The sequence below is a fragment of the Thunnus maccoyii genome, chromosome 3 (genome assembly GCF_910596095.1).
Source record: "Thunnus maccoyii chromosome 3, fThuMac1.1, whole genome shotgun sequence".
NCBI classification, from domain to species: Eukaryota; Metazoa; Chordata; class Actinopteri; order Scombriformes; family Scombridae; genus Thunnus; species Thunnus maccoyii.
The window spans coordinates 17,849,818-17,876,723 of NC_056535.1; the positions used below are offsets into that span (position 1 = coordinate 17,849,818).

Sequence of the window (26,906 nt, forward strand, 5' to 3'; positions counted from 1 at the left end):
TTGACCACCCCTCCAAATACCTGTGTCCAAAACCTAAAGAAATCTCAGGATACTTTTCTTGTTGACTGTTTAGCAATGAAAGTTACTGTAGCTGGCTTAATCAGGTCTGTAGGAAACTACAAATGCAGTGGGGTTTTTTGTTGTTATTTTTTTTTCATTAAACAGAGGCTCGGGTTATCTGATTTATCATAAATATAGATACAGAGGCTTTTTCTAAGGCTGATGCAGTATTGGTATATGTTTTTTGTGAATAAATGAATTCAGTACAATGTTAACAGTTTTTAATGGCACGGTGAATTGACTGGATTTGTGCTTGTTTTCAGCGTTGCACAGTTTGATGGATGCAAAACTCAAGCGCATGGATCCATCAGTGCAATGTGGTGACAACTTGATGACTTTGAAGGTCAAACAGACCAGAGCTCCTCGTTTTCTTGTGGATAGTGGTAGGCTACCTATAAGGAATGTGGAATATTGGCCAATGAATGCTCGATACACAGCTAAAAGTAAACTTTTTTTTTTGTAATGTTAAACAGGTGAGGGACCTATTCCTCTGTCTCAAATGCCCTCAAGCTGTGGCTATTTTGTGAAGAGGTCCCGCAGAGATGTGCTCTTTGCTGCACCTTACCAGGGCTGCCATGTTACCCAACAGGTTAGGTTCATTTTGCATGACAATATCCACCATATCTCATGAATGTCCTTAAATCAGTTGCTTAGCTTGCATGTCTTGCTCTGAACTCTGAAATCTACACATGTCGACATACTTCCCAAGGCTGAATTTCCATCATTTCTTAATAATTGTCTTTTTAAAAAAAACAAAAACAAAAAAAACTGCTCCCTTTTCCCCAGTAAATAGTGTAGATTTGCAGCTGTCACCCTTGAACCAATGTAGAATTCTTAGATATTGCGCTTAACCTTTCTTTTTTTTTTCACAATCCTTTTGTACTTCAGGGTGGCAATTATGTACTACCACTGCGTCTATCAGGGGCACCAATGACAATGTCTTGCCCAATTGTGTCACCACTACCCTCCATTTCCTGTTTCCCAACTGGAATGGTGCTCAAGATTGTTGGTGTAACAGCAAGTGAACTCAAAGTTAAAGGTAAATGACTTATATTTGGGAATTCAATGTGTTTAGAAAACGGTTTTAATCTATTTTCTCATTTGACAATAAACTGTTGCAGTGTCTGGCACTTGGAAGTCCCTTTCATCCGTCTGCAGCAGTTGTGGATTTGCTGTTGAAGAGCTCTCTGGAGGACTTACGCTCACTGCACCCTACCCCGGAGGCTCGTGCATAGAAATGAAGGTATGGTGGGCCCTCTTGTGGTTATAAATGGAAGCTGAAATGCACACATGCTTTTGATTTAATCAGGTTTGTTTATTTGCAGGATGAGGAGTATTTACTTTCTCTCCTGTTGGCGGATGTTGAGCTCTTAGTCACATGCCCTTCATTACCGAGCGTTAAGCCTACAACAGCAACAACTACGCCTTCTAGTGATGGTGGTCAGTTCCCACAGTATCCTCTGTACCCTCAGTTCCCGATTTTTCCACAACACCCAGTGTTTCCTGGGCCCTCTCCTCAAACACAGAGTCCCACTGCTCCCACAGATGCACCGGCACCACAACTTCCACAGCTTCCTTCAAGTGCTGGTGCAGACTCCGGGCCTGACACTGAAAACCAAGAAGTGCCTGCAGCTCAGCAACCTGCATTCCCGTTCATGCCACAGTATTCACAGTTCCCTCAGTTCCCCTTGTTTCCGAGACCTGTGCCACCAATACAGTCTACAGCTGATAAAAACACTGCTGCTCCTCCGGCACAATTACCTCAGATAATGCAGTCTCCACAGTATCTCTATCCTTTTCCCCCACAATTCCCTATGGTACCTGGAATTTTCCATTCAACAACCACTCCTCCTCCTGCCACTAGCGCAGAGGTTTTGGTAACCACACCTGCCCCCACTGAGCATGATGGGAAGCCTAATTTTCCCCAGCAGCCACAGTTTCCAGTGCTCTCTCCATATCCTTTCTTGCCATTCCCAAATCGCCCAGTGTCTCCAGGAGATCAACCCCAAGCTGTTCAGGATCCCAAACCTGTTCCCCAGCAGCCCAAACCATATGTGTATCCCCAGACTTATCAGATCCCCATGTTTTATCCACCTCAAAAGCAAAGTACTCAATCTCAAACTGCAGCTCCTGCCACCACCTCAACAACCACTGCAACTACAACTCTAAAGCCTTCTATTCAAAAGCCATTTTACTACCAACACCCTTATATGCCACTTTATTATGCTCCTCCTCAGCAGCCTGTATTTCCGGATACTCCAACCACACCTCCTCCTCCTCCTGCCACTAGCGCAGAGATTTTGGTAACCACACCTGCCCCTACGGAGCATGATGGGAAGCCTAATTTTCCCCAGCAGCCACAGTTTCCAGTGCTCTCTCCATATCCTTTCTTGCCATTCCCAAATCGCCCAGTGCCTCCAGGAGATCCACCCCAAGCTGTTCAGGATCCCAAACCTGTTCTCCAGCAGCCCAAACCACATGTGTATCCCCAGACTTATCAGATCCCCATGTTTTATCCGCCTCAAAAGCAAAGTACTCAATCTCAAACTGCAGCTCCTGCCACCACCTCAACAACCACTGCAACTACGACTCTAAAGCCTTCTATTCAAAAGCCATTTTACTACCAACACCCTTATATGCCACTTTATTATGCTCCTCAGCAGCCTGTATTTCCAGATCATCCAACCACGCCTCCAACTCCTGCTTCAGCTGATCAGAATCAACACCACACAATGTCCCCTTCTTTATCCTTTAGGAATTGGTGATGGCACTGCTGGTGGTTCCCAGGAACATTACAGACTTCCCTTCATACGTTTTGGTCACAGATTTGGCTAAATGGATTGCCACGTTGTTGAAGGGCAAATAGCTTCTTTTCTTTTTTTGCCTATAGCATTTAGCAAGAGGGATTCGAAATGTACATTTTCCTGAGAGGACAAATAAAGGACAATATTATATACACGGTTACTGTCTGAATTTGTTTTCTTGATAATGGTGGGTAAAGACATTCAAGGTCATAGGTCGGATTCTAGGAACACTGAGGTCTACATGAATCCACATCTTCCTATTTTGTCCCCCCCACCCAACTTTTCAAATTGTTTTATTTATCCTGTTTGTTTATTTATTTATACACATATACAGTGTTTTCTGCAAATTTTATTTTTCAACATCAATGCTGTTTCCAGGGCTACTGCAACTGTTTTCATTGTTGATTGATCTGACTATTTTCTTGATTAATCAGTTGTTTGGTTTCCAAAATGACAGATAATAGTGAAAAATGCCTTATCACAATTCCCCAGAACATGATGTCTTTAGTTGCTTGTTTTGTCTGACCAACAGTCCAAACCCCCAAAAAGTTTACCAGCAGATATTCCTTCAAAAGGAGGAAGCAATAAATCTCTTAATACCTGCTCTAAAAAAAAATACTCAAATGATTAATAGACTAGCTGCTGATTACTTTTCTGTCAATCTATAAACTAACCGTTTCAGCTATAGCTGTTTCAAAGTTCACACACTGGCTGAAACAACATTCAGATGGGGAAATGGCCTACTGACTATTTTATTTTTTTTCGGACTAAAATATGTCATTTAAATATACTGAGTGTAAAATAATTGAATCACTTAAACACCCCGTGTGTGTGTGTGTGTTTTTTTTTTTTTTTTTTTTTTTTTTTTTTTTTTTTTAATTATAGACTAACTCCCTCCAAACCACCAATTTGCTGAAGTCTATTTACATTTTCTTCACACTCTGTAGTCTTTGTTAGCATCATCCAAGCACTCTCAATTCTGTTTATTTATACATTTATATAATACTTTATGAAATGTAATTATTCAATTATGATGAGGTCTTTTTTCTATTCAGGAAGGCTTTGTCATCTTAACTCATTATTTTCTATATGTTGTGTGTGTGTGTGTGTGTGTGTTCTATGTTAATAATATAGCACTTTGAGTTTCACCATGAAAACTGCAGTACAAATTGTATTAGTGTTTACAGCTGGGCTTGAGTGCTCAGAAATAAACAATAGACTGTAACTCTATCCAAACCACCAGTTTGCCTGGGGGGGGAGACACAACAAAACCTGAGGACATGACCCCAGTGTCCTCAATAGACACTGCAGCCACTTTGAGTCTAAAAATGTAGCCATAAGTGCATAACATTGCTATAAACCTCTCTGTCCGGCTCACCTGCACGGTTCATATGGGATGGTCATCTGTCTGCTGCTCAGCTGTTCTGACGTTGAGCCATTGACGTCACCGTGGGAGTGTTCCACCATCGGGAGAAATGAACGGTCATCAACACAATCCTCTCAGCGCCCATGTAAGTTGAAGCCTAGCAAAACACACATTTTATGAGCTACTCTATGAATGAAATGTGTTTCCATGTTCTGTTATCCGACCTGCACAAGGGCTAAGGTTGATTAACGGTGTGTATGCTGCCGCCGCTGCCGCTCGGCGACGTGCCGTGTTTGCCTGCAGCTAACCTTAGCCAAACCTGCTAACTGACAGGCTGGGTGGCCAAGCGGAGAGTAAGCGCCTGATTTACCACCCAGGATAGTCTGGATGGGCGATGTTAGATTTATTTACATCTGAAATGATACGAAAATGTAACCGTTGCTCATTTCATATATAGGCAAAAATCAGCAAAGGTTCTACTTTGGAGACAACACCCAGGCCTGATTCAATTATATTCTCCACAGCGGTCAGGCCAGGAAATGCAAAATTAATTGCACCAGTTAACGTTACGTTGAGCTGAACAGCTTTGACTTGTCCTCAATTAAGCACTGGTTGATTTAACGATAAACGAGGGGACTCTTAGCTGATACAAACCCACATTGTAGGAACTAATACGCCACCTTTTAATCAAGACTCAAAGGTGTGATTAAGAAAGCCTGGTGGGAGTTATGTGACAGATGGTCATCCAATACCTCCACTCTGACTTTCACCTGGTGTGTTTGAGCTTTTCACACCTATGAGGATTGTTGTAGGATGAATGTTGTCAGATTCTGTTGCATTTCTGGAAAAATATGGAGTTCAATTGTTAATGACCAATTCCATTAAAGTTGATAATAACAAAAACAGATACCACAGTATGTAGATATCAATAATGAGACATTTGGTACTTCATTACACTATCAAAGATACAAGTATGTTGAGAGGTATTGAGGAGAATAATTTACTGTGATGGCTAAACATGTAGAGTATCACTTAACTGTAATGCAGCTTTTATTAAAAAGTAAATTATAGCTATGTGATAATAAAACAACAACCAAAATCCTAAACATTACCCTCATGATTCTGATGTAGTATTTCATACTCAGTATTTTGAATTTGTTAAAACAGGTGAAGAGGAGACTCCTACAAAAAATAATTTTACAGTAATCTACTGGATCGTACTTGAGAATTTGTCACACGTGTCACATTGCATGCGGCCACTATCTGACCACTAATGTTTGGTTAGGCCAGTGAGCCTGAATGTTAAAAGCACAAGAGCTGAGTCTGTTTATTAGCAGCTGCAGCACTGATGATAAATCTACACATATTTTTTCGTTTGTTTCATTGCATAAATAGTTTGCAAAACATGGCCTGACATTTAGCAATTCACTGGAGGCCAGAGAAATATTCTAAGCAGAAAAAAACAATATAAAATGGCAAAATAATCGTTAGATGCTCTTGTTGTAGCCTTTGAAAGCCACAGGGCCCCTAATTTGTGAATGGACTCTTAACCCTTGAATATCCAGGGTACCATACCCTCTTATTCTTATTAAACCCTGAACACAGAGGCTCATGCTTCAGTGTATATTGTAAAAGAAATTAATTGTGAAATGTAGTAAATTGTTTTTTACAATCTTCGCACTCGACAGTTTGAGTCTGGGGTGATAAAGGGAACTGTCATGAATGCAAAATTCAGAGAATGACCCTAATGTGTCCACACCAATAGCACTATGACCTCGCCCCGCACAGCAGCACCGGTGTGCACCGTGAAGTAAAATGAACAGCCTCCGGTGCACCACGATAGCTTATACTGCTAGCTGCTGGTGGAGGAGCAGACAAGCCATCAAAACGGGGGCAACGATGTATTCGGAGCTTATCTTCCACCACGGTTAGCAACACCCTGGAATAAAACTATAAACTACATTGACGTTTTCAGCAATTACAGCTTACAGAGGAGTGTTTTTAAAGGTCAGGCCTACGAACATTAGCTAGCGAGCTGCTAATTTCATCCTCTTCTTAACTCCAGCTAACGTAAAACCGTTGGGCTCCGGCTATGTGCAGTAACTTAGCAACGTTACTCATCCTTTTATTTGTGTACATAACTGCATTTATCGCACCGGCAAGCCTTTTAGCTTTAAAGTATACACGTCGCTACAGTTAACGCTAATGACACTCAATGCACCTGTAACTTACTGTTTACTAATGAACTCGGCTGTGTTTGGGCGGGGAGCTTTCTAATGTTATTGTGTTGTAATGGAAGTTTTCATTTTGCACAAGACGAGTCTAATCAAACAGGAACCTTCATTGTTACATCAGGTGTTGGTACTGAAGTGGTGATGATATCATCGGAATGCACGTATCACTGTCTGTATCCTGTTCACACGGAGGGCGTTGTTCCTATCAATACATTTGGCGTTTAAATGTCACGTTGATTGATTTTTATCTTAGATGCGACTCTTTTAGAAAACAGACTAACAGCTCATGCCCTGCAGATATTCCCTAAGGGGCTATTCGGCACTATTAATTAACATTATACAGTTAATTAAGCTGTAAGGCCTCGGAGGCCTGTGCTGTACAAAATTGAAACACGTGTTCCTGTTTAAAGTTCCCCTCCACTCAAAAATGTGTTTTTTTTCTTGTTCCTTCAGTTGAATGTTTGAGCTTCACTGTTTCATCAAATGATGTACAGATGGTTGACAAATTAAAGGAAAAGCCTGAATAAATGAGTGGAGAAACATAACGAATGCAGATGCTTCCACACAGTTGCACTGCATGGTACAATAAAGCAAATAACATCCAATCGCACTCTGTGGCATGTATGAAAATGCTGAGCAGGCCCAGTTTTGGCCAGTTTAACACCTACGGGAGATTTTGGACTGACGTGTTAGTCAGCGCTCTCCACTACTATCATCAAAACACCAAACGAGGGGATATCTTTTGGAAAAATGGCGCTCATCCCTCCAGTAGAGTTCAGAGACTTGTAGAACCAATGCTAAGGTGTATTGAAGCTGTTCTGGTGGCACACGGTAGCCCTACACCTTACTAAGACACTTTATGCTGGTTTTTCCTTTAATTTGTCACCTGTCTGTATGTGCAGAGTTTGACACTTGAAGGCTGTTTTCACATTCATCTGCTGAAAGTGGAAAGTTTCTCTGTGCTCATTGAAAATCTAAGTTAAAGGGGCGTACCCTACCAGCATGATTTGATACATCACAGCTATTTTGGAAGCTGATCCTGGTCCAATATACACAAGTGTGATGTGGAAACTTGAAGCCTCCAGTGAACATACACTGGAAATTGACTTTACTATGAAGTAGGAGACATCTTGTGTCCAGCAGTTAGACTTTTTAAATGAAAAATAATTACATATTGATAGATTATGGATTTTTAATGAGGGAGAAGGAGGAGATGTAATTTTAAGAATTTCCAACTAGATAATTCAACTTTTTTGTGGAAAAACCATATCAGACAAATTATTATTCTGAGTATTTTATATACATCTTAAAACATGTTCGGAGGAGATCTTGAAGTTATGAAGCCACAGACTTGTACAAGCTTTGTGTGACCTCCTTTTGACAAGGATGGGCTACAGTTACAGAGATTATGTGTCTTGTAATTTATCTGACATTCATGGTACGCTGTGGAGTTTTAACTGTAAACCTGCATTCAGTGATTTGTGTGGGCCACACAGACACAGAAGAACTCCACAACAACCTGAAAACACTCTTTAGTATATCATTACATGATAAACTTGTTATTGCTAATCAGTCAATGAACAATTACCTGGTTTGCATTTTACACTCTGGTCTGTACCAAGTCCAGTCAAAGATATGAGTCTTTAAGCATGCACAATGTTGCACTTTTGCTCACCAGCTAGTGGTTAACTTTGTCTGTTTGCCACTTAGTGCTGCTGAAATCAGCTGTCTCCTGCTGATGGAAACTGGGTCGATGAGAGCAGAAATTTTGGGCTGTACATCCAAAGCAATGGGCAAAAAGGGTCTAAAAAGCTCTGTAGAGTTTAGGGACTGTAGGGCTGGACAGAATTGTAAGCCCTTGTGAAACAATGTGTGGATGGGTGCAATTCCTGGAGAGACTGAAACAATAGATGTCACACTCATCAAAACATTGCCACTTGTGGTTAAAAACTCCTCGTTTCCTTAAAGATATACTATGCAGGATTTGTTAGTTGTTGTTTGTAAACACGCAGCATTCAAAGTTGGCCCCTCCTCCCCGGCTCAGAGTGAGAGAGAGAGCAATAAAGCTGTGAATCAAATAAATAAAACTTTATTTTCTGATTGTTTCATGGCAGTTACATTCTAATGCACAAATAAACACGCCCACGCCTTTGCACAACCCTGCTGGAAGGTGCAGCATTGCCGGATTTTGTTTAAATGCAGAGCTTCATCCTGTCCGCTGTAGCTCAGCTCCGCCCTTGGTCAAGCAGACACACACAGACCCGCAGCTCTTTATACATCCATTACACAGAGACAGAGAGCAGAGCGGAGCAGAGGAGAGAGACGGAGCCAGCGATGTAACCTGGTTGCTATGCTACGAGTTCCGACCTCACACGGCCAGAAGCGTCCCAAACACAGCAAAATAATTAGAAAATAAGAAAAAACAGGCAGAGGGCAGAGTCTCTGTAGATAAATACACCCACACACACCTCTAGTGGGTCATAAGTGATGATTGAGAGGGATTATTTTTGTATGAGTCTATACATTATTTTTTAGGAAAATCCTGCATAGTTTACCTTTAACATTTGGCTACAGTAGACTTATGTACATGCGGCACCCCTTTAACATGTTAAATTTATCATATAAGTATCAACATTTATGAGAAATATGTCTGTGTGTCTGAAGATTGTCAGTTTGAAAATGGCAGCATTCCCTTATAACAAACAGCTTTTCAGGCCTCTCTGTTTTTTCTTTTTTTCTTTTGCAGCACGTGATTTTTCTAAATGTCCATGGAAACAGCTGACTAAAGTTTGACAGCTATCCCACCAGATTTCCTTTTGGAAGAATTAGCGAGAGGAAGTGTTGCTGGAAATTCGCTTGGATTATTATTCCTTTTTCTGTGTTAAAAGATCCACACATCATTTGCTGATGACCACATCTGAAGGTATGTTCATCTGCCCTTCAACTCTTGCTGAGTCGAGTGTCCCTCTAACCTAACTATAGCATATCCGTATGACTTATTGCTATTAGTATATGATTTTAAAACAGGTTTTATCAGTTTAAACTCATTTTCACCTGTATTTTCCTATGCAATAAAAAATGTAGTGTTCCCTGCTGCAAGAACACTATTCACCCCATTTTTTAGCAAATAATCGTAACCGATATGGGAAGATAGGAAACTGTAAAAACGTATGTAGGTCTATGATGTAGTATTAACCCAAATTGCCTCCAGTTTGAAATTGGACCCACTTACAGAAATGTTTCCTCAACACAAAAGCTTAAATGCTTCTAGAAATGCACATCATCCTGTAGATGGTGTGACCTTGGTGCACTGCATGTGCAGAGAGTGACAGGCGAACGTTGTGTGACCCACTTCAAAGAGAACAGTTTGCCCTCAGCCTGGAGGAGTCGGACGCAATTGTATTTTAATTGCTGATGAAAGATATAGTTCAACGTCTGTGTTTGTTTCGAACGTCTAGTCTTAAATTTCAAGCGTACAAAGCTTAATGCGTTTGCATTGCACTGAGTGGCTGTCTCTGTTTTCAGTGATTCAGGAGTCAGGAACGATAGTCATATAGCTACTGTTTTTCATAAAACAATGGATTTTAGTGTTTAATTGGTTATCTATATAGTTGTGTTATGTTTATGTCTATAGAGACTTCATCATGGTTTGCTGTAATATCTCAAAAAATATAAACTTATTTTCAAGAGAATGTAGTTTAGAGTCACCAATAGACAGTTTATACTCACAGTATTGTCCTTGCAAGGGGGAGCGATGCTTCATGCAAATAATTAATGTTTTGAGTAATGAGTGAAATGAGTCAGGACTGTGGGTGAATATTAATGCAATTTAAAATTGAAATGGCCTTTTGTTGAAGGATGCTGATCAGCATCGGTAGGGATACTCTTTTCATCATCAGACTATTATTCACTGCCACCTACCCTTTAACAAAGTGCTTTCTAATCCAACACTGCAGCTGTAACAACAGGACATAATGAGTCAGTGTGTATCACTAATGGAGCATTTCGTAGTGTTTTTGGTGCTAGATTGTGCTGCTGGCTTGTTAAATGATACTTTGTAGTTTTGCTGAGTCATTTTATTACATAGTCGGACCAGACCCATCACCTTTAACAGGCTTTGGATATTTTCTTGAGTGCCTAAGGGAACAACAGTCTGGTTACTTGACGACAGAAACTTGCTGTTGAAAAATATATTGTATTTTAGTCTTTGTGAAAAGCAGTAAGTGTACAGTTGATAATGTACTGAAAAAGTCTATAGATTGTGGTTTTCATCCTTAGTAATAGCTGTAATTCCAGTTTTTAAAAGAACAATATGTGAATATGTAATTTCAAGCATGTGTTGTGCAAACAAATCAAACCTTTAGCTGCCGTTCATGAGTGCTGATGTTTTGGGTTTGAGTCCATGTGATTTAAACCAGTCGAGCTGCGTGTGTTGCTGATAGTGTCAAATAAGCACAGGTACTGTAAAAAAAATCTTCTTAATGTCCATTTGGTCATATAAGAAATCATAAAAAATGAATAAGTAGATGTTTGTTTTGTCAGGATAGTGTGCACATTGGTTGGACCAGAAGAAAAGGAGGACGGGAGTGATCTTTGACAGGCTAACGTCCCCCACGCCCCATATATGAGCTACAGATGAGTTGTGCAGTGACAGCTCCTTAGAGCACTATTGAGCTGTATTCATGTCATGTTTTGTTTCTATGTAGAATTAGCATTATCACTTGAACAGTGAGTCTGGATCTGATGCCAAGTAAATGTTGTCAAGTCATGTAAATGTCATATTGGCTGTTATGTACTGTAGTTTCCTTAAACATAACAAAGTGCGTCATGCATTGTCTTTCTGCTGGCTCTTGAGATTTTAAACAATGGTCCATTAGCTCGTCGACAGTTTGTTATAGTCAGCATGTTAGAAGCTTTTAAACCTGTCTGTAACATTCCTTTACACATCCATAACCAGCTACTAATGGGTTGAATTGTTTGATCTGTGTGTGATTCTATACCTTTTTTATTTAACCTCGGATCGCCAAAGTTCCTTTTTTTTTTTTTTGCTTAGAACAAAACCTATTATTCTAATTTTATATGTTTTCTTTATATTTCCGCTTCATTTAGCCAGTCCTGAGTTGTGAGTCAGAAGAGGAGAGCCTGGGCTGATGGTAAGCGCTCTGTCACACTATCTCATCTCCTCTCTTACTTTCATTATTGCTGTCGTATTACATGTTGGTAAACGAAAAGGCTTTAATATTTGCTGTCATTTGAGAACCAAAGACTTGGAATGGTCCTTTACGTTACAGGATTTAGCCTTGTTATAAAATGAGATGCAAAGAAGAGACCACCAGGGATCACTGAACACCTAATCGGTTAAGAATTAGATATCTTTCACTGTCCATTTAGAATTTCATCTACATTTTTTTAACACTCTGTAGTTTCTTTGTTAGCATCATCTAAGCACTCTCAATTATGTTGATTTATAACTTTCCATAATGAATACTTTCTGAAATGTTAACCATGGTGAGGGATTTTGTACAGTTGGGCTTGAATGCATCATCAACCTGTAACATGTGCACTAAAATAAACTTGGAGCATTTCAGAAACTGTTCAGAAACCTTAAAAACGTGTTTACTTTGTAGACTGTTTTTTGCATTCGTGGGTTGGCGCTGTAAAACATGCCACATGATTTTTAAGCTAAAATGGATTTGGAGAGAAAATATCAAACTTTCCTCAATCGTGGATTGTTTGCAAAAAGTTGTTTAGACAAAATTAACAAGAAAAATTCTATTTAACAGCTAAAAAGTGGTCATGTCTGTGTTAACCCAGTATACTTTGCTTGCTGTTGTTTTATATTCTGCTGCTGCTTATTATGTTCATCACTCACTGCTGCATGTCATAATTCATTTTATTTTCCTTTTGTGGTAGACAAGCATGACATTGAGACAAGCCACAGATGCATGCCCACTCAAAAGGCCCAACTGAGCGCCATCCCCTCTGCTTCCCGGCTCAACCAGCCTCTCAGAGGGGGGGTGTCGTCGGGGCGTAGCTAGTCCCCTGCACCCCCAAGTAGAACCTCACTGTGAAACTGGAGGTCTCTGATGGATCAGGGTAGTAGTGAGCAGAGTCCAGAGGAGCCGGACACAGGAGGCCGAGCGGAGACAGAGGTTGGCAGGAGGGCGTCGGAGTCAGAGCATGGCTTGTCCAAAATCACCCATAATGCCCTGGAGAACATGGGAGCGTTGGGCCATGGCCTAAAGCAGTTCTTCCAGCCACAGCGCCGACGCTCCTCCGTTTCCCCACATGACTCCGCCTCATCCTGCACGGGCGCCCCTCCCTCCGAACCCACAGATGTAGGGTCAGAAGTAGGGGATGCTCCTGCCTCCTCGGCTCCCTCTTTGGATTCTGACAACCCTGCTGCTTCCGCCCCTCCCGCAGCTCTGAGCCGCGTTCTGCAGCAGATCCGAGGTGCTCCACCAATGATGAAGCGAGGCACCAGCTTGCAGAGCCGCCGCAGCAAGGCTGGCACTGGGGATCCTCCCCAGAAAGGTAGCCCCCAGATCCACCGGCGCAGCACCCATGAGGCCCTGCTGCAGGCTGGACGCCCACGCTCCTCCTCGACCACAGACACACCAACCAGCCCCGCTCTAGCAGACATGCTGCTAACATCCGGTTACCACTCCACTGAGGAACCTGACAAGGTGAGTGTCCAGTGATGTGCTTCTTCGCTCAATCAGCTTTGTACTATGAGCGGTGGGGTTTTTCATGAACACACAATTCTCTGTCAAAGTTTTGATTATTTCACATGAGAGATTTCTGTATTTGGGTTTTTGTCTTACTTTTTCCACTTATTTGAAGCAGGGCTTGGAAAAAGATGATGTCATATATTTAGATGCAGCAATCAGAATTTGAATCAAAATGTAATAATAGTTGTGAGGTTGTTTCCTTATACTGCCAGCACTGTCAGTCAAATCTGATCAAACTACACCCACACCGCCATGATGAGATTTGGAGTCTCAATAAATACTAATTATGGATATGTTCAATTCTCCAAACTATGGTTGTTGCTTATTTACTAATGAATAAGCTAAATACTCAAGATTTGAAACCAAGTTTTCAGGAGCTTTAATGTCGTTCTGTAAGATTCTGATTCATTATTTTTCTGAAATTCTGAAATTAATTTCTGAAACTCTAATTTAGTATTCTTAGAAAGGTTTGCCTCAGGGCATGAAACATTCAGATTCAAACAGTAGTACACAGAGACACGGTGCACTCATTAGGAAACAAATGCTTTGTATTTGTCAGCATCCTATTGGCTTTTTAGCTGTAAAAACAAAAGATAAAATGGACTCATGCACTAATATCTGTGCAGGAATGTCAAAATTAAGTGAACTGGGCAATTGTGATAAAAGGCTGTTAATGGTTTATATGTGCCTGGATGAACCGGTGAATGGGTAGATGAGCTGTCAGCTGTGGAAGGTCAGAGATTGCCTTTGAGTGGTTGGTCACTATGTGCCTTTAAGCCTTTCTAAATTTAGCTTTGCTGTCTCTGAGTGTACTTCAGGTCAGAGAAGGCTTGCAGGGATAAACAAATTGAAACTTGTGGGATGATTTAATTTGGTTTAGTTTTTTTTTTTTTTTCAACACAGAACGTTCATGATCTGAAAACATCTTCAGCGTTATTACCAATCAAACTGTAAAATAGGGAAGGGCTTACATGCCTTTGTCATAAGAGATTAAAAGAAAGTAATAAAAAATGACACTTGAAGCAGGGTTTTGTTAAAGGGGAAATATTATGCTTGTGATTTTCTGATATTTACAGCACCAGTCAAAAGTTTGGACACACCTTCATATTCTCTTGAATGAGAAAGTGTGTCCAAACTTTTGACTGGTACTGTATATACTGTTATGATGTCGGATATCTATGCTAAACATGGTCAAAGTACCAAAACACGAGGTGAACATATGTAGAAATACTCCCTGAGAGTCAGAATCCCAGGCTTCAAGTGGCTCTGAACGCTTCGTTTGACATTTTTTTCTACCTTGCTTATGAGATGATTTCAGCTCATTGTGCATGCCCATAGATGGCCATCTATTCTGTAGCGTTTGTTACTAAGGTTTCTCTATGTGTTGCTTGTATTGTCCACTCTCATACTTTGGATCGGATTTCAGCTCGAACATGTATGGATGTATTTGAGAAGTTGACATTTTGAGTTAAGAACGAGTGAAAGAAGTGAAATCCTACTACTGCTGCTTGTTTATATAGCTGCCGGAAGTCAGCCAAGATGCAGCTTCCTTAAACTAACCAATCAGAAGAGTGGGCTCATTGGTAGGGGGCCTTAATAGACAGGAGCTAAAACAGCCTGTTTCAGACAGAGGCTGAACTGAGGAGTTGCATAAAGGGTCAATATGAATTAAATAAGGAGTTTTTCAAACTGTAAACCATCCAAAGATATTCTAGTAGAGTCCCAGAATATAAATATAGACCTGTAAAGGTGTATATATATGTCCCCAATAAAGTGTAGCTGCATCAAAAAAGTAAGAGGAATGTATAAAAGAAGAATGTATAAAGCAATACAGTAATTAAAGCAGATAATAAAAATTATTTACACACTATAGGACCAGCAGTATGACAGGAAAATCTCTGGAATGCCACACTGTTCGTAGCTCCTGCAACTCAGTGTAGGCTGCATTGCACCTTCCTGTTCCTGCTCAGCTTATAAAACCGTTTATGACCTGTTATTAGTAATTGACAATGCTCAGCTGATGTCCATTTATGGTCCCTCAAAACCAGATACCAGTCAGTAAAGAATATCTTCCTTAAAACACTAGTTGTCCCTGTCAACAAATACGCATTGAAACATACATTATCTCAGAACCTGTTTGCACAGGATTTTTTGTTTGCATTTGTAATAAGTGAGAATGCAAAACCTGTAATTTAAGTTGTGGGGTCTCGAACAGTGTTCACTCTTTTAAAGGTTAGTAGTCCTATTTGTTTGAGCTCTGATAGACCCAGAATGTTGACTTTATAGTTCTTGCATACTTCACCAGGTAGGTCTCATCACTCTGCATGTAAGTGCAGCTCTGCTCTTCTGTGTGACTGAATACTATGCTTTGATACCTTAGACATCCAGTAGTTTTTAGTGTGACTGTCCCATCAGACCCTGTGATAGGTAAAAGATTGTGGTAATATTGCTGTTGTAAAATAATCACAAAGAAAATAGTGAAAAAAATCATCATTCATCATCTGAAAACTATTTAGATCAAACTACCTGATCTTAAGCCCCACCTGCTTGTTCTTGAAGATGTTTATTGTTTCATCCATAAGTCTCCAGATTAGAGATTTTGCAAACTTTTATCACTTGACTGAATGAGAGACTTTCAAAGGAAAGCAAACTTCAGAGGAATAAAAGGACTGGAGCACACCGATAGCTTTGAAGCCTTTAATTTTACAAATAGATCAAACGTTTCAACACTGGGTCAAAATGAACATAGGGCAAATACATAGTCAACCTAGGAAAGTTGTACAGTTGTCATTGAATAGTTAATTAACTAACAGGATTTCAAACTTATTGAATGATGGATCATAGGGCAAGAGTTGTCATAGCCAATGTCCAAGTGCGCCATTATAATCACATCAAAAACAAAAGAACATAGATATACTTTAAAGATACAAAAATCAAGCACAAAAAGCGGTGTTCCTCGAGTATGATCACTTAGAGGAGACATGAAAAATTGAGTTTAAACCTCTACTGTAGCTGATGCTAGAAACAATCTGTACAGTCAAAATGTTAATAAAATTTTCCTCATGTGTACATTGTCAGACAATATCATGTTCGATGTGCCATTATGGTTCAAAAATAAAACAAATAAAAGTCTCCTGAGGAGTAATATAAAAATTGATCTTAAAAGATCTTCTCTTAACTTGGCTTATTTTTAAGCTTTTGTTCCCCACTATACTGACAGCACACCTTCCCATTCACTTTAATGAGAAAGTGTGTCCAAACTTTTGACTGGTACTGTTCATCTGGAACTAGAGGTGTGAAGTGACAGTCAAAAGGGAACTTTACAGGCGCCATCTGCTGTTGTAAATGTGTAGTGACATACATGTTAAATATATGATGAGCCCACTTTTTTATGTTACTTAAACATTTTAATTAACATTAAAAGTCACATTCTTTTTAGTACAAGTCTTCACATTAGATACTGTATACTAGAGGGAGAGACAACATGATACACAACAAATTTCAAAGTTACAGATGTAATATCAGTATTACTTCACTCAGTGCTTGCATTACGGTGCAGTATTGAAAAATCTGTGACAATGTGACTGAACCGCATTTTTTTCTCATTTTGAACTTCTGTTCACTTCTCTCAACAGCTGGATCGTTACGATGGATCAGGACCTGCAGTGTCACCTAATGCCATGTCCTACGGTGCAGACGGGTATGATGTAGTCGACAGTACCCCAGACCCCCAGCGAACTAAGCAGGCCATTGCCCAACTACAACAGAAGATCCTCAAGCTCACAGAACAAATCAAAATTGAACAAACCGCACGTGATGACAATGTGGCTGAATACCTGAAACTGGCTAATAATGCAGACAAACAGCAGAGTACACGCATCAAACAGGTGTTTGAGAAGAAAAATCAAAAGTCAGCTCAGACTATCCAGCAACTGCAGAGGAAGCTGGAGCACTACCACCGGAAACTTCGTGAGGTGGAGCACAATGGCATCCCTCGCCAGCCCAAAGATGTTTTCCGAGACATGCACCAGGGGTTGAAAGATGTTGGAGCCAAGGTGTGTGCTTCACTATTGCTTTCAGTATTTTTTTTGTTGCCAAAATACACTTTCTCTGAATTATTTAAAAGGATTTATGTAATTTTATTGACAAAGGATTACATGTTAAATATCCTTTTTACAAAAATGTTTAAACTATGCCATCTACATTAGTAGACTGAGTAAATGGACAACTTAGTAGTTATTAGACCAATCTCATGACAGACATTTGACTTGCCAAACAGGTGTTCAAATTCGTTAATGAGTGTATTCCATTTGGGTTTGCCAGTATGGTGCATGCTGACTCACTGGCATGGTTTACTGTCTCATGTAATTGGAGCGGAGTCAAAATGTCTGCTGTGAGAAATGTCTTTAATAGTAGTTTGTTGTAGTGTTACACCAGAGGTGGCTGTCTCACCTAAAAGCAGAAGTCTGAATTAGTCCCTCAATTGTTTCAGTCAAAGGATCAGTTCACCAAGATTGAAAAAAAAAAAGTTTTTCCACTTTCCCTTAGTGGTATGTAGCCATGAAAATTGTTTGTTTTATGTATATTCTGTATTAGATGTTGGGCTTCCCCCACTAAGAATTCTACAGTGGAAATTAATAGCAATTATTAGATTATGGTGCTCATAGCATCCAAAAATCACAGAAAAGTCTTTTATTGAATAACACTGATTCTGGGAAAAAAGGTTCTTATCACTACTATGGTGACAAAAGTCTGGTTTTACTGTGTTTCCACCACTGTACAGTGGAGGCTGCAGAAGTCACGTATGGCCGCACAGAACTCCCAGGTGATTGGATATTTATTTTTTTTATATAATTGAGTGAAGTGACACTAATCTTTTGAAATGTTGTGTATATTTCTGTATTGAGCATCTGTGCTTGTTGTTGTGGTGGGCATGCTTAAAGCTATAGACATAATAGTTGTAGGTTGGTAGTGGTAAATGTAAGTGGTTTTTGTCTCACACTGGTGTATTGGTAAAAGTTTACAGAGATGGAGCTCATTACAAATGAGCTGTGTATGGTTTTCCATGTACAAGCCATATAAGCTATTGATATCATGAACCTTTATCACAGCTTAACATACAAAATCATATTTTATTGAGTGCTCAAATCACACCAAACCTATGAGGTAGAAATGCATACACATAATTAACGAATGGCTTCCAGACTAGGTTCTTTCTGGTAGCTATAGCATTTTATTTTACCAATGCAGCCTGTGCATTTGATCCATAAATTCTCCATTTTCAAATCTGAATACTGTCAGCTGAATATTGATAACACACACACATATTATGCTAGATGTTTCCACCTCATAGGATTTTTTTTTTACTGAGAAATCCTCTATTGTGCACCTACTGCACCATTTATTGTGATGAAACCAGATGTCATATAGCAACTTGACACAGGCTGAGTATCACCTACGTATTGTCATTACAGGTGACAGGTGGCCTCTCCAGCATCTCTCAAGCTACTCATTCTGCAGCTGGAGCTGTGGTGTCCAAGCCGAGAGAAATAGCTTCCCTCATCCGCAACAAATTTGGAAGCGCTGATAACATTTCAGCCCTGAAAGACTCTTTGGATGAAACCCAGGGAGATGAGGGTGTTGGCCCTGGGGGAACGAGGACCCTTGGGACAGGACAGTTGCAGTCCAGCCCAAAGTATGCCAGTGATGATGACTGTTCCAGTGCTACTTCTGGGTCTGCAGGAGCCAACAGCACCACTGGAGCCCCTGGAGGCCCCCCTAGCTCCAGGGGCAATACTCTTGAACATGCCCAGGCCTCAGGCTTCGATGCTATACTCCATGAGATCCAAGAGCTCCGGGATAACCAAGGTCGACTTGAGGAGTCCTTTGAAAACTTGAAAGCCCACTATCAGCGGGACTACACAATGATCATTGAGGCCCTTCAGGAGGAACGATACAGGTAGCGTAGGTCTTCACACTGTCGTATAGTAGGTCTGTGTGTGTAGAAATAAAATTCTCTGTTTGTGATGTACTTTTGTCGTCGCTATTTTGCAGGTGTGAACGTTTAGAAGAACAGCTGAATGACTTGACGGAGCTGCACCAGAATGAAATTCTTAACTTGAAACAGGAACTAGCCAGCATGGAGGAGAAGATTGCTTATCAGTCTTATGAACGAGCGAGGGATATTCAGGTAAGCTTCACCAGAATAAACAATGTATCTGTTTTGTTATCAGAGCCATTTCACTGACAGTTGTGTCTCCGACCTGCAGGAGGCGCTGGAGGCATGCCAGACACGAATCTCCAAGATGGAGCTGCAGCAGCAGCAACAGCAGGTGGTGCAGCTCGAGGGTTTGGAGAATGCCACAGCACGGACTCTTCTTGGAAAACTTATCAATGTGCTGCTAGCTGTCATGGCAGTCCTTTTGGTGTTTGTGTCCACAGTGGCTAACTGTGTTGTCCCTTTGATGAAAACACGCAGCCGCACGCTTTCGACGCTGCTCCTCATAATCCTCCTCGCCTTCCTCTGGAGGCACTGGGATGCTATTTCAGAGTACGTGCATCGCTTTCTCCTGCACCCCAGATGACCGGCTTGGAGAGGCTTATTTAAACAATGAAGGAGCAGAGGGTTTGAGGCTGATGTGTAAACTGAGGACACTGACCCGTACAGGGAGTTGAATCTCAATAATCCGACCTTTTCTTCCTGTTGAGCAGCTTCTCAAAACACTCAGGAGGATTGCATCAGAGGTTTGTCACCTCATCACTTTCTGGAATGTGTTTTGAGAAGAATAAAACGGAAAATAAGGGGAGAAAAGTTCGGATGTTTGGTATTGACTTGCAATCTTTGGTGCAATTGTGGCTCAAGCACACACTGTAAGGGTGAATGGGGGGTATAGTTGAAGGAGGGGCCGAGAGAACTGCACACTTGATTTCTCTCTTCTGAGTGAATTTGTTTACATGTGGAAAACTTTGCATTGTTTCTCCACAGAAGAAATTGTAATTCAGAGTTTTATTACTTTTGAGCTGATTCAAGTGGTATTGTTTTGAACTCACTGCTATTTTTTAATACAGCTAAATAATGGCTTTTTACTTCGTTTAAATGTAATGAGCTGACACTTATCTGCTGATTCAGTTTTCCACATTCGTCTCTTTCTTTTTGTAAGTTCTTTCTCTTCTGGTTTTTCATCAGTCTGCTACAGTATTTCTGTCCTCTTCACCTACTCTTTTCAACTTTTAGCTTGTGTGACCAACTCTTCCTCTTCCTGCTCACTACTCTCTGAAGAACGGGGTGCTTGCACATCAGCTACATTGCTGTAGAATCAGACTTGTCACTGGATCAAATAATGGTGGGTTCTCGACTTGTTCCTTTTGGATGTGTGAAGTCAATAACACTGGTTCTGCCACAACCAGGATATTACTATCAAGAACCTTTCATTTTGAGCTGCAACCCTGCCCTCTTGGCCAACTGGATCCCACTATCCTAGTGGATTTCCCACTGCAGAAGAATAATCCGTGAACTGAATTAACATACTTGAAGAGCGGTTAAAGTGCTCAAAGACTCAGTGCTTCCGTACTGTTCAATTAGTGACAATGAAATAGTAATACTTTTTAGTTGATTTTTTTTTATTTTTTAAAGACAAATAAATTTGCTGTTTTAAAAGGTGAAAATGAAAGTCTAACTTGTATTTGTCACAAATGTCATGAAGTCACATAAATTGTATGTTGCAATTGATTAGCAACAGAACCACTTGGTAAAATGTCACCAAAGTGTTTTCAGAGGTTTTATGATGAAACAAAATGGGAGAGAGTTATATGGTATGAAAAAAAAACCCTGCTTTGACCACCAGACGACACATTACCAAAAACACAACATCCCAAATGAATCAAGGTGAAGGAAGAGTCCTCTGACCTGATTCTTTGGACACTAGTTTTGACACCTCATCGGGCCTTTTGTATTTTAGGTAACAAATTAGTGATTTTAAATTCTGTTACAAAATATTCACCAGAAAAAATAGTGAGAATTCTATACACAGCTCTGCAAACTAGATTAATCTCACCTCACAGCAAATGCCTGGTCACCAAGACAAGTCAGTTGTTTCACCCTCCATAAATTCCCAGATTGGAGACTGTCCCATCTGCTCATGTTTGTCGCCAAATAAAAACCCCGTCAGCATCTCATCCGTTAACCTAGTGCAGCGTTCAAAACAATCTGAACAACCAAAGCATGAAAACAAGTCTTGCACTACACTATGATACAACACAATTTTCCAATATACCTTCACACAGACTCAGTGTACAAATAATAATAGAAGTGTCATTTGTCCCTTTTTAACAAAATTATTGTGCCTGAAGAGATCTAACTAGGCACAATAATCAAAATGACCTCGGTGGTTTTAGTATTGGTGGTTGGGGGCTTTTAAAGCTTCCTTCTCCACCTTAGAAGTAGGTGAAGTTGTTCAGTTACTCTTAATAACTTTGACTTGGCCTAGCTTTCTTCAGTAAATTAATCTGGTTCTACTATGTAGTGACATTCAATGGTCAATTCAATTCAAACTGTGTCCAGTTATTTATTATGCTTCCACGCCAGCGCCAGCTATGGATAGAGGCATTATGTTTTTGGGTTGTCTGTCCGTCCATCCATCTGTCTGTCCCACTGTCGTGAATGCAATATCTCAGGAACACCTGGAGGGATTACATCTGACACAAACGACCACTTTGACTCAAGGATGAACTAAGAATTTGGTGGTCACATGTCAAGGTCACTGTGACCTCACAAAACACATTTTTGGCCGTAACTCAAGAATTCATACCCTAATTATGACAAAGTTTCACAGAAATGTCTAATAGGATAAAATGATGAAGTGATGACATATATCCAGAAGGTCAAAGGTGAACTGTGACATTATAACGTTCGGCAAAAACACTTTTCTGGCCATTATTTAACTCCATATATCAGGAACAGAAGGGCAGATTGTGACCATATTTCACATTTGGTCGGATACTGAATTGGTGACACTTATCTTGGGTGTGCACCTTGAAACTGTGGCGATTGTATAGATCTTCTGTGCTGCCGGATTGAAGATGTGTGTGAAACATCCGGCATCCATTTAGAATTTGAAGCTTCTTTGCAGCAACATCCATATTTGAAGTATTGTCTACTGCCATGGCTACAACATTGTGCTCTATCAGAATGTGTTTGTTATGTTACGTTTTATCGCTGCTAAGCAACATCTGGATCTTTGGGTTGTACAGGAACGTTAGCTTTAGCATTTAGCAAACAACAACTGAAAAAAACCCCATAAGCGTTACGGGTCGTGTTGCTGTTTCTGTAACAGTTTAGCTAGCAGGCAACGTAGAAACTGAATACTGGGCGTTTTTATAAAACACTGGTGTGATTATTTAGAGAATAAAACCATTCAAATTGCTTTTAATAACAGTAAATCAAAATATCAGCTCAAACTAAAGAGGTTTATCTACATCTGTTGCCATGATGGACGCCTGGCAAACGAAATCACTGACAACTTAATTTCATTCAAGGTAAGTATCTCAGTATAGAGGTAATTTCACTCAAACTACACAAAAACAACGTATTTTCTCACTTAAGCTACTTCTAGAGGTGTCTGGCAATGCAGACAGTTGTGTTTGCGGGTTTTCTCTGAAATATCTGCCAGTTCCTTTTAAGTTCACCTAGTTGCTAATGGAGGGCGATGCTCATCATTGTAAAACCAAACCAAACCAAAAGAAAGTACAGTATAATGTTAAAAATGAAACAGCATGCTACTCTGGATAATCCACAACAGTTTATAGAAGGACAAGGCCTTTTGTTTTTGGTAGGTAACGTTAGTAAAACTCACATCAACATACAAGCTTTTCAGATATCTAACTGCAGGATTTGTGGTTCAGTCCCTGGTTCCTCCTGTCCATATGTTTAAAGTGTAACACATAATAGCAATACACTGAACCTTGAATTGCTTCCGATAGTAACTTAGGCCTGTTCCTTGCATGGTAGCTCATGTAAAGTAATAAATGCGGCCCATTAAGCAGCAGACCTCCCTCTCAAAAACAAAGATGTTTTTGAGATATGCATCAGATTGAAATATTGGAGCCAAGTTCTGTGCTTTCCCTGTACTTTTTTTTATGCCAGTTTAAGGACAGAGAGGCCACATTGATATTCTCCTAAGCACAACCAACTAATTTATCTATAATCATAGAGTGAAATAAAGGGATCAAGATATTGACCTCATACCAGAGTACATGTGATTTTCTCCCCTGGAAGCAAAACTCTGAATTTAATGTCTAATCTTGCACTGCATGTCAATTCTCTCAAGTCACTCTGTAGCTGGAGCTGTGGTGTCCACACTGAGAGAAATGGCCTCCCTCATTCACAACGATTTTAGCAGAGCTGGTAACATTTCAGCCCTGAAAGACTCTTTGGATGAAACCCAAGGAGACGAGGGTGTTGGCCCTGGGGGAATGAGGACCCTTGAGACAGGACAGTTGCAGTCTAGCCCAAACTATGCCAGTGATGACTGTTCCAGTGCTACTTCTGTGTCTGCATCCAGCTGCACTACTGGATCCCCTGGAGCCCTCTCTTGCTCCAGGGACAATGCCCTTGATTGTGCCCAGGCCTCAGGTGTTTATGCTGTACTCCATGAGATCCAAGAGCTCAAGGACAACCAAGTTCAACTTGAGGAGTCCTTTGAAAACTTAAAATCCTACTACCAGCAAAACTATACCGTGATCATGGAGACCCTACAAAAGGAACAAAACAGGTAGCATAAGCTTACTACTGTATAGTACTCTGTGTAGAAAGAATGTATCCTGTTTGTGATGTACTGTTGTCACTATTTTGCAGGTGTGATCTTATAGAACAGCAGCTCAGTGACTTGACAGAACTACATCAGAATGAAATTGGGAACTTCTATAAGAAGCTAGCCGACATGGAGGAGAATATTGCTCATCAGTCCTATTTTAGAGTGGCAGACATTGATGTAAGCTTCACTAGTCACACTTTGTGTGTCATATAGCAAGAAAGAGACTTTCAATTACAGTTTTTACTTTGATCTGTAGGAGGCACTGCAGGCATGTCAGACACATCTCTTCAAGCTGGAGCAGGAGCAGCAACAGAAGGTGGTGCAGCCTGAGAGTTTGCAGAATACCACAGCACGGACTCTTCTTGGAAAACTTATCAATGTGCTGCTAGCTGTCTTGGCGGTCCTTTTGCTGGTGGTGTCCACTGTGGCTAACTGTGTTGCTCCCTTTATGAAAACATACTGCCGTATGTTTTCCACACTGCTTTTTGTAGCCCTCTTCTTCCTCTGGTGGCACTGGGATGCCTCTTCAGAGTATCTGCATCATTTTTTGCTGCACATGACATCCTGAATAGGGAAGCAGTCAATTAAATTGTCTCAACTCAGGCATTACTCTGGAGTCTTTATCAGGACTCTAGTTGAAAAGTGTTCAGCATATGACACCCTCTATCCTTAGACCAACTCAACTCCAGTGTGACAGTTTGTATTAAAAGGCTAGTTTATTTGAAGCTACAACTACTATGTCCTGACATTGCAAGCAGAATAAAGGTATAATGCTCTACATGTCAAGAGGTTTAAAAAAAAAAAAACAACAAAAGTTCCAAAAAAATATTTTTATTTCCAAACAAAACAGTAAAAACGATTTAAGAAGTACAAGTTTACTCTGCAGTCTTCTTCCCACGTTTCCCAGTTGCTTTGGAAGCAGGGGCATCACTACCTGCTTTAGCAGCCTTGCTCTGCGATGCCTTCCCTGCTTTTGCCTCCTTGGCGGTTTTTGCTTTAGTTTTGGCTGAGTCAGAGGCTCCGTCATCATCCCCATTCTCAGCGGCTTTTTTAGCTTTTGGCTTCTTTGCTGGGGCAGCCTTTGAGGTAGTGGCCTTCTCGTCTGTCTTTGAGGTTTTGGGTGGCTTGGAGTCCTAAAAACAGAAAAAAGTCAGTGTCAAAGGGCTGTAGCCAGGATTTTATTAATACTGGAGGTCATTAGTTAGCAGCTCTGGATAATTTTGAAGATACTTGAAAGTTATGTAAAGGTTTATATTTGGATTTTCTATGAGTGATTAATTCACCTAGTTATTGTCTGTTCTACTAAACAGTTGTAAAGACTATGTATGCTCAGTCAAACCACATGGAAACATATGTAAATAAAAGGTTAAATAAGGAAAAAAGCCATTTATTCATTTAAACACTGTTCCATGTCAGTTTTTACTCATGATTGTCCAAAAGCCAAAAAAGGCCAAGAATAAATTTAGGTGGGAATTTTTTTTTTTTTTTTTTTTTTTAAGTTTGTGCATTTATCTTGCAAAACTGTCAAATTTAATGACACTGCATCAGTCTCAGAGCACTCAGTCTCTCACCTCTAATGACTTGGGTTCGTCGTTTTCAGTGTCTTTCTTCTTCTTCGTGGCACCTTTATGAAGTCACAAAGTTAATACACCTCATAAACTAGCCTTTATTAGTTATAATCATTTTACCTTTACCTGTTTTTTTGGTCTTCTTGGCTCCATCCTTTGCTTCATCCTTGGCTGCTTTTGGGACTTTTTGTACATTAGGATCCATGTTCTCAGTTTTTGACTTTGGCTGCTTGTCTTGTCGTGCAAGCTTATGACAGATAACAAAAAGATGAGATTAGTGGAGTTATTTAGCTTGTGTGATGAGACTGCAGACCTGACATCTTACCCTGAATTTTCCCATTGCGCCTGTAGTGACATTGGAGTTGGCAGGCCTCACCAACGTGCCAGTCTCGATCCCCTTCTTCAGGGTTCTGCGGACTAAGTGCTTCAACCTCACCAGATCCACTGAGGGGTATTTTTGTTTAATATAGTTCTGTATCGCCTGGGATGAAACCCCCTTTCGCGAGTCCAACGCTTTAAGTGCTTCTTTCACCATAATAGCTGTGGAGGGATGAGCTGCAAGTTTGCGCAGCGTCGCAGCATCTAAGAGGAAACGTGCACAAAGTGTATTTATGCTTTTGTGGGGAACAAGACAGGTTTAACACTGACCACAAAACATTACTGGACATTTTGAAATTGTTTTAAATTATGGGCTCAGTCACATCGATCTCTATTTTAATGTGCATTAAAATCATCTGCGCACAGACCTGATTTATTCTCGACCTGCTTTTCAACCGGGGCGTCGCTGGAGGACGGCACAGGTGGATCAGCAGAGTCCGCTGCTTTCTTTTTCGGAGGCATTACTGAGAATCCAATATTAAAAAAAGACAACTATAACACAAAAAGCAAGATCTCTGAAGTCTAAAAGTACGCTACACTACAGGTGCATGGTCAGTGTCTCCCTCTTTATGCAGTTGCTTCCGGTAAAATGAGACCAGGTGAATCACATCAGATCAGGTGCAATCCATTAAGCTTTGCAAATTAAAGCCATTAGGGATCGCAGCGAGAGGCGTCATCACACGTCCTGCAAGGACCTTATGAATATTGTCTTTGAATGTGGACTGTTACCAAAAGGCAAAGGTCATCAGTGATTTGCAGTATTTTAGAGAAATACTTATCTCATTTGGAAAAAAAAGATCATCATGAACTCTAACTCTACACCAAGCGTGCAATAAAAAAAGTGGTGGATTAAAAATAACCAGGTATAAAGCGCACAAACCTCTGTGTCAGATGGTTTTCTGTTTTTATCAGATGACAAAAGCAGATGCGTAGAAGAGGTCTCTATTTGCAGCC

General features: G+C 40.4%; 5 protein-coding genes across 11 annotated transcripts in view; 3 read left to right on the forward strand and 2 right to left on the reverse strand.

Annotated features, from left to right (window-relative positions):
* The window catches only part of LOC121893880 (leucine-rich repeat extensin-like protein 5), a 4,263-nt gene extending 1,249 nt beyond the window's left edge, over positions 1-3,014 (forward strand). The window contains exons 2-6 of the mRNA XM_042406018.1: positions 324-443; positions 534-649; positions 949-1,099; positions 1,182-1,303; positions 1,386-3,014. Of these exons, the coding sequence (XP_042261952.1) occupies positions 324-443; positions 534-649; positions 949-1,099; positions 1,182-1,303; positions 1,386-2,825 (1,949 nt within the window). The 3' untranslated portion in view covers positions 2,826-3,014. The remainder of the gene's footprint in view (positions 1-323; positions 444-533; positions 650-948; positions 1,100-1,181; positions 1,304-1,385) is intronic.
* LOC121893879 (transcriptional regulator QRICH1-like) overlaps positions 1-4,344 on the reverse strand; it is a 20,507-nt gene extending 16,163 nt beyond the window's left edge. For both annotated transcript variants that reach the window (XM_042406017.1, XM_042406014.1), the window contains exon 1: positions 4,243-4,344. In XM_042406017.1, coding sequence (XP_042261951.1) covers positions 4,243-4,255 — 13 coding nt within the window. In that variant the 5' untranslated portion in view covers positions 4,256-4,344. The remainder of the gene's footprint in view (positions 1-4,242) is intronic.
* On the forward strand, positions 4,289-20,871 carry tmcc1b (transmembrane and coiled-coil domain family 1b). 5 transcript variants are annotated; one of them, XM_042406026.1, is made up of 9 exons: positions 4,289-4,375; positions 9,211-9,387; positions 11,574-11,617; positions 12,378-13,150; positions 16,831-17,250; positions 17,979-18,020; positions 18,670-19,154; positions 19,250-19,385; positions 19,465-20,871. In XM_042406026.1, exons 4-9 carry the CDS (start codon positions 12,551-12,553, stop codon positions 19,777-19,779), a joined length of 1,998 nt encoding a protein of 665 aa, XP_042261960.1. In that variant the 5' UTR covers positions 4,289-4,375; positions 9,211-9,387; positions 11,574-11,617; positions 12,378-12,550; the 3' UTR covers positions 19,780-20,871. The 5 variants fall into 5 exon arrangements, with proteins under 5 accessions (XP_042261960.1, XP_042261963.1, XP_042261964.1 ...); XM_042406029.1 differs by having other exon boundaries at positions 11,578-11,617; XM_042406027.1 differs by lacking the exon at positions 4,289-4,375 and adding an exon at positions 6,046-6,157.
* A 1,307-nt stretch (positions 20,872-22,178) lies between these two features.
* On the forward strand, positions 22,179-24,784 carry LOC121893903 (transmembrane and coiled-coil domains protein 1-like). 2 transcript variants are annotated; one of them, XM_042406071.1, is made up of 4 exons: positions 22,179-22,729; positions 23,610-23,964; positions 24,048-24,183; positions 24,263-24,784. In XM_042406071.1, exons 2-4 carry the CDS (start codon positions 23,666-23,668, stop codon positions 24,572-24,574), a joined length of 747 nt encoding a protein of 248 aa, XP_042262005.1. In that variant the 5' UTR covers positions 22,179-22,729; positions 23,610-23,665; the 3' UTR covers positions 24,575-24,784. The 2 variants fall into 2 exon arrangements, with proteins under 2 accessions (XP_042262005.1, XP_042262004.1); XM_042406070.1 differs by having other exon boundaries at positions 22,180-22,729; positions 23,521-23,964.
* A 37-nt stretch (positions 24,785-24,821) lies between these two features.
* Positions 24,822-26,520, reverse strand: LOC121893906 (protein B4). The gene is made up of 5 exons (XM_042406074.1): positions 26,321-26,520; positions 25,900-26,156; positions 25,701-25,821; positions 25,578-25,630; positions 24,822-25,139 (listed from the first exon to the last, which is right to left on the reverse strand). The coding sequence occupies exons 1-5, from the start codon at positions 26,412-26,414 to the stop codon at positions 24,882-24,884; spliced, it is 783 nt and encodes a 260-aa protein (XP_042262008.1). The 5' UTR covers positions 26,415-26,520; the 3' UTR covers positions 24,822-24,881.
* Positions 26,521-26,906: the final 386 nt, after the last annotated feature.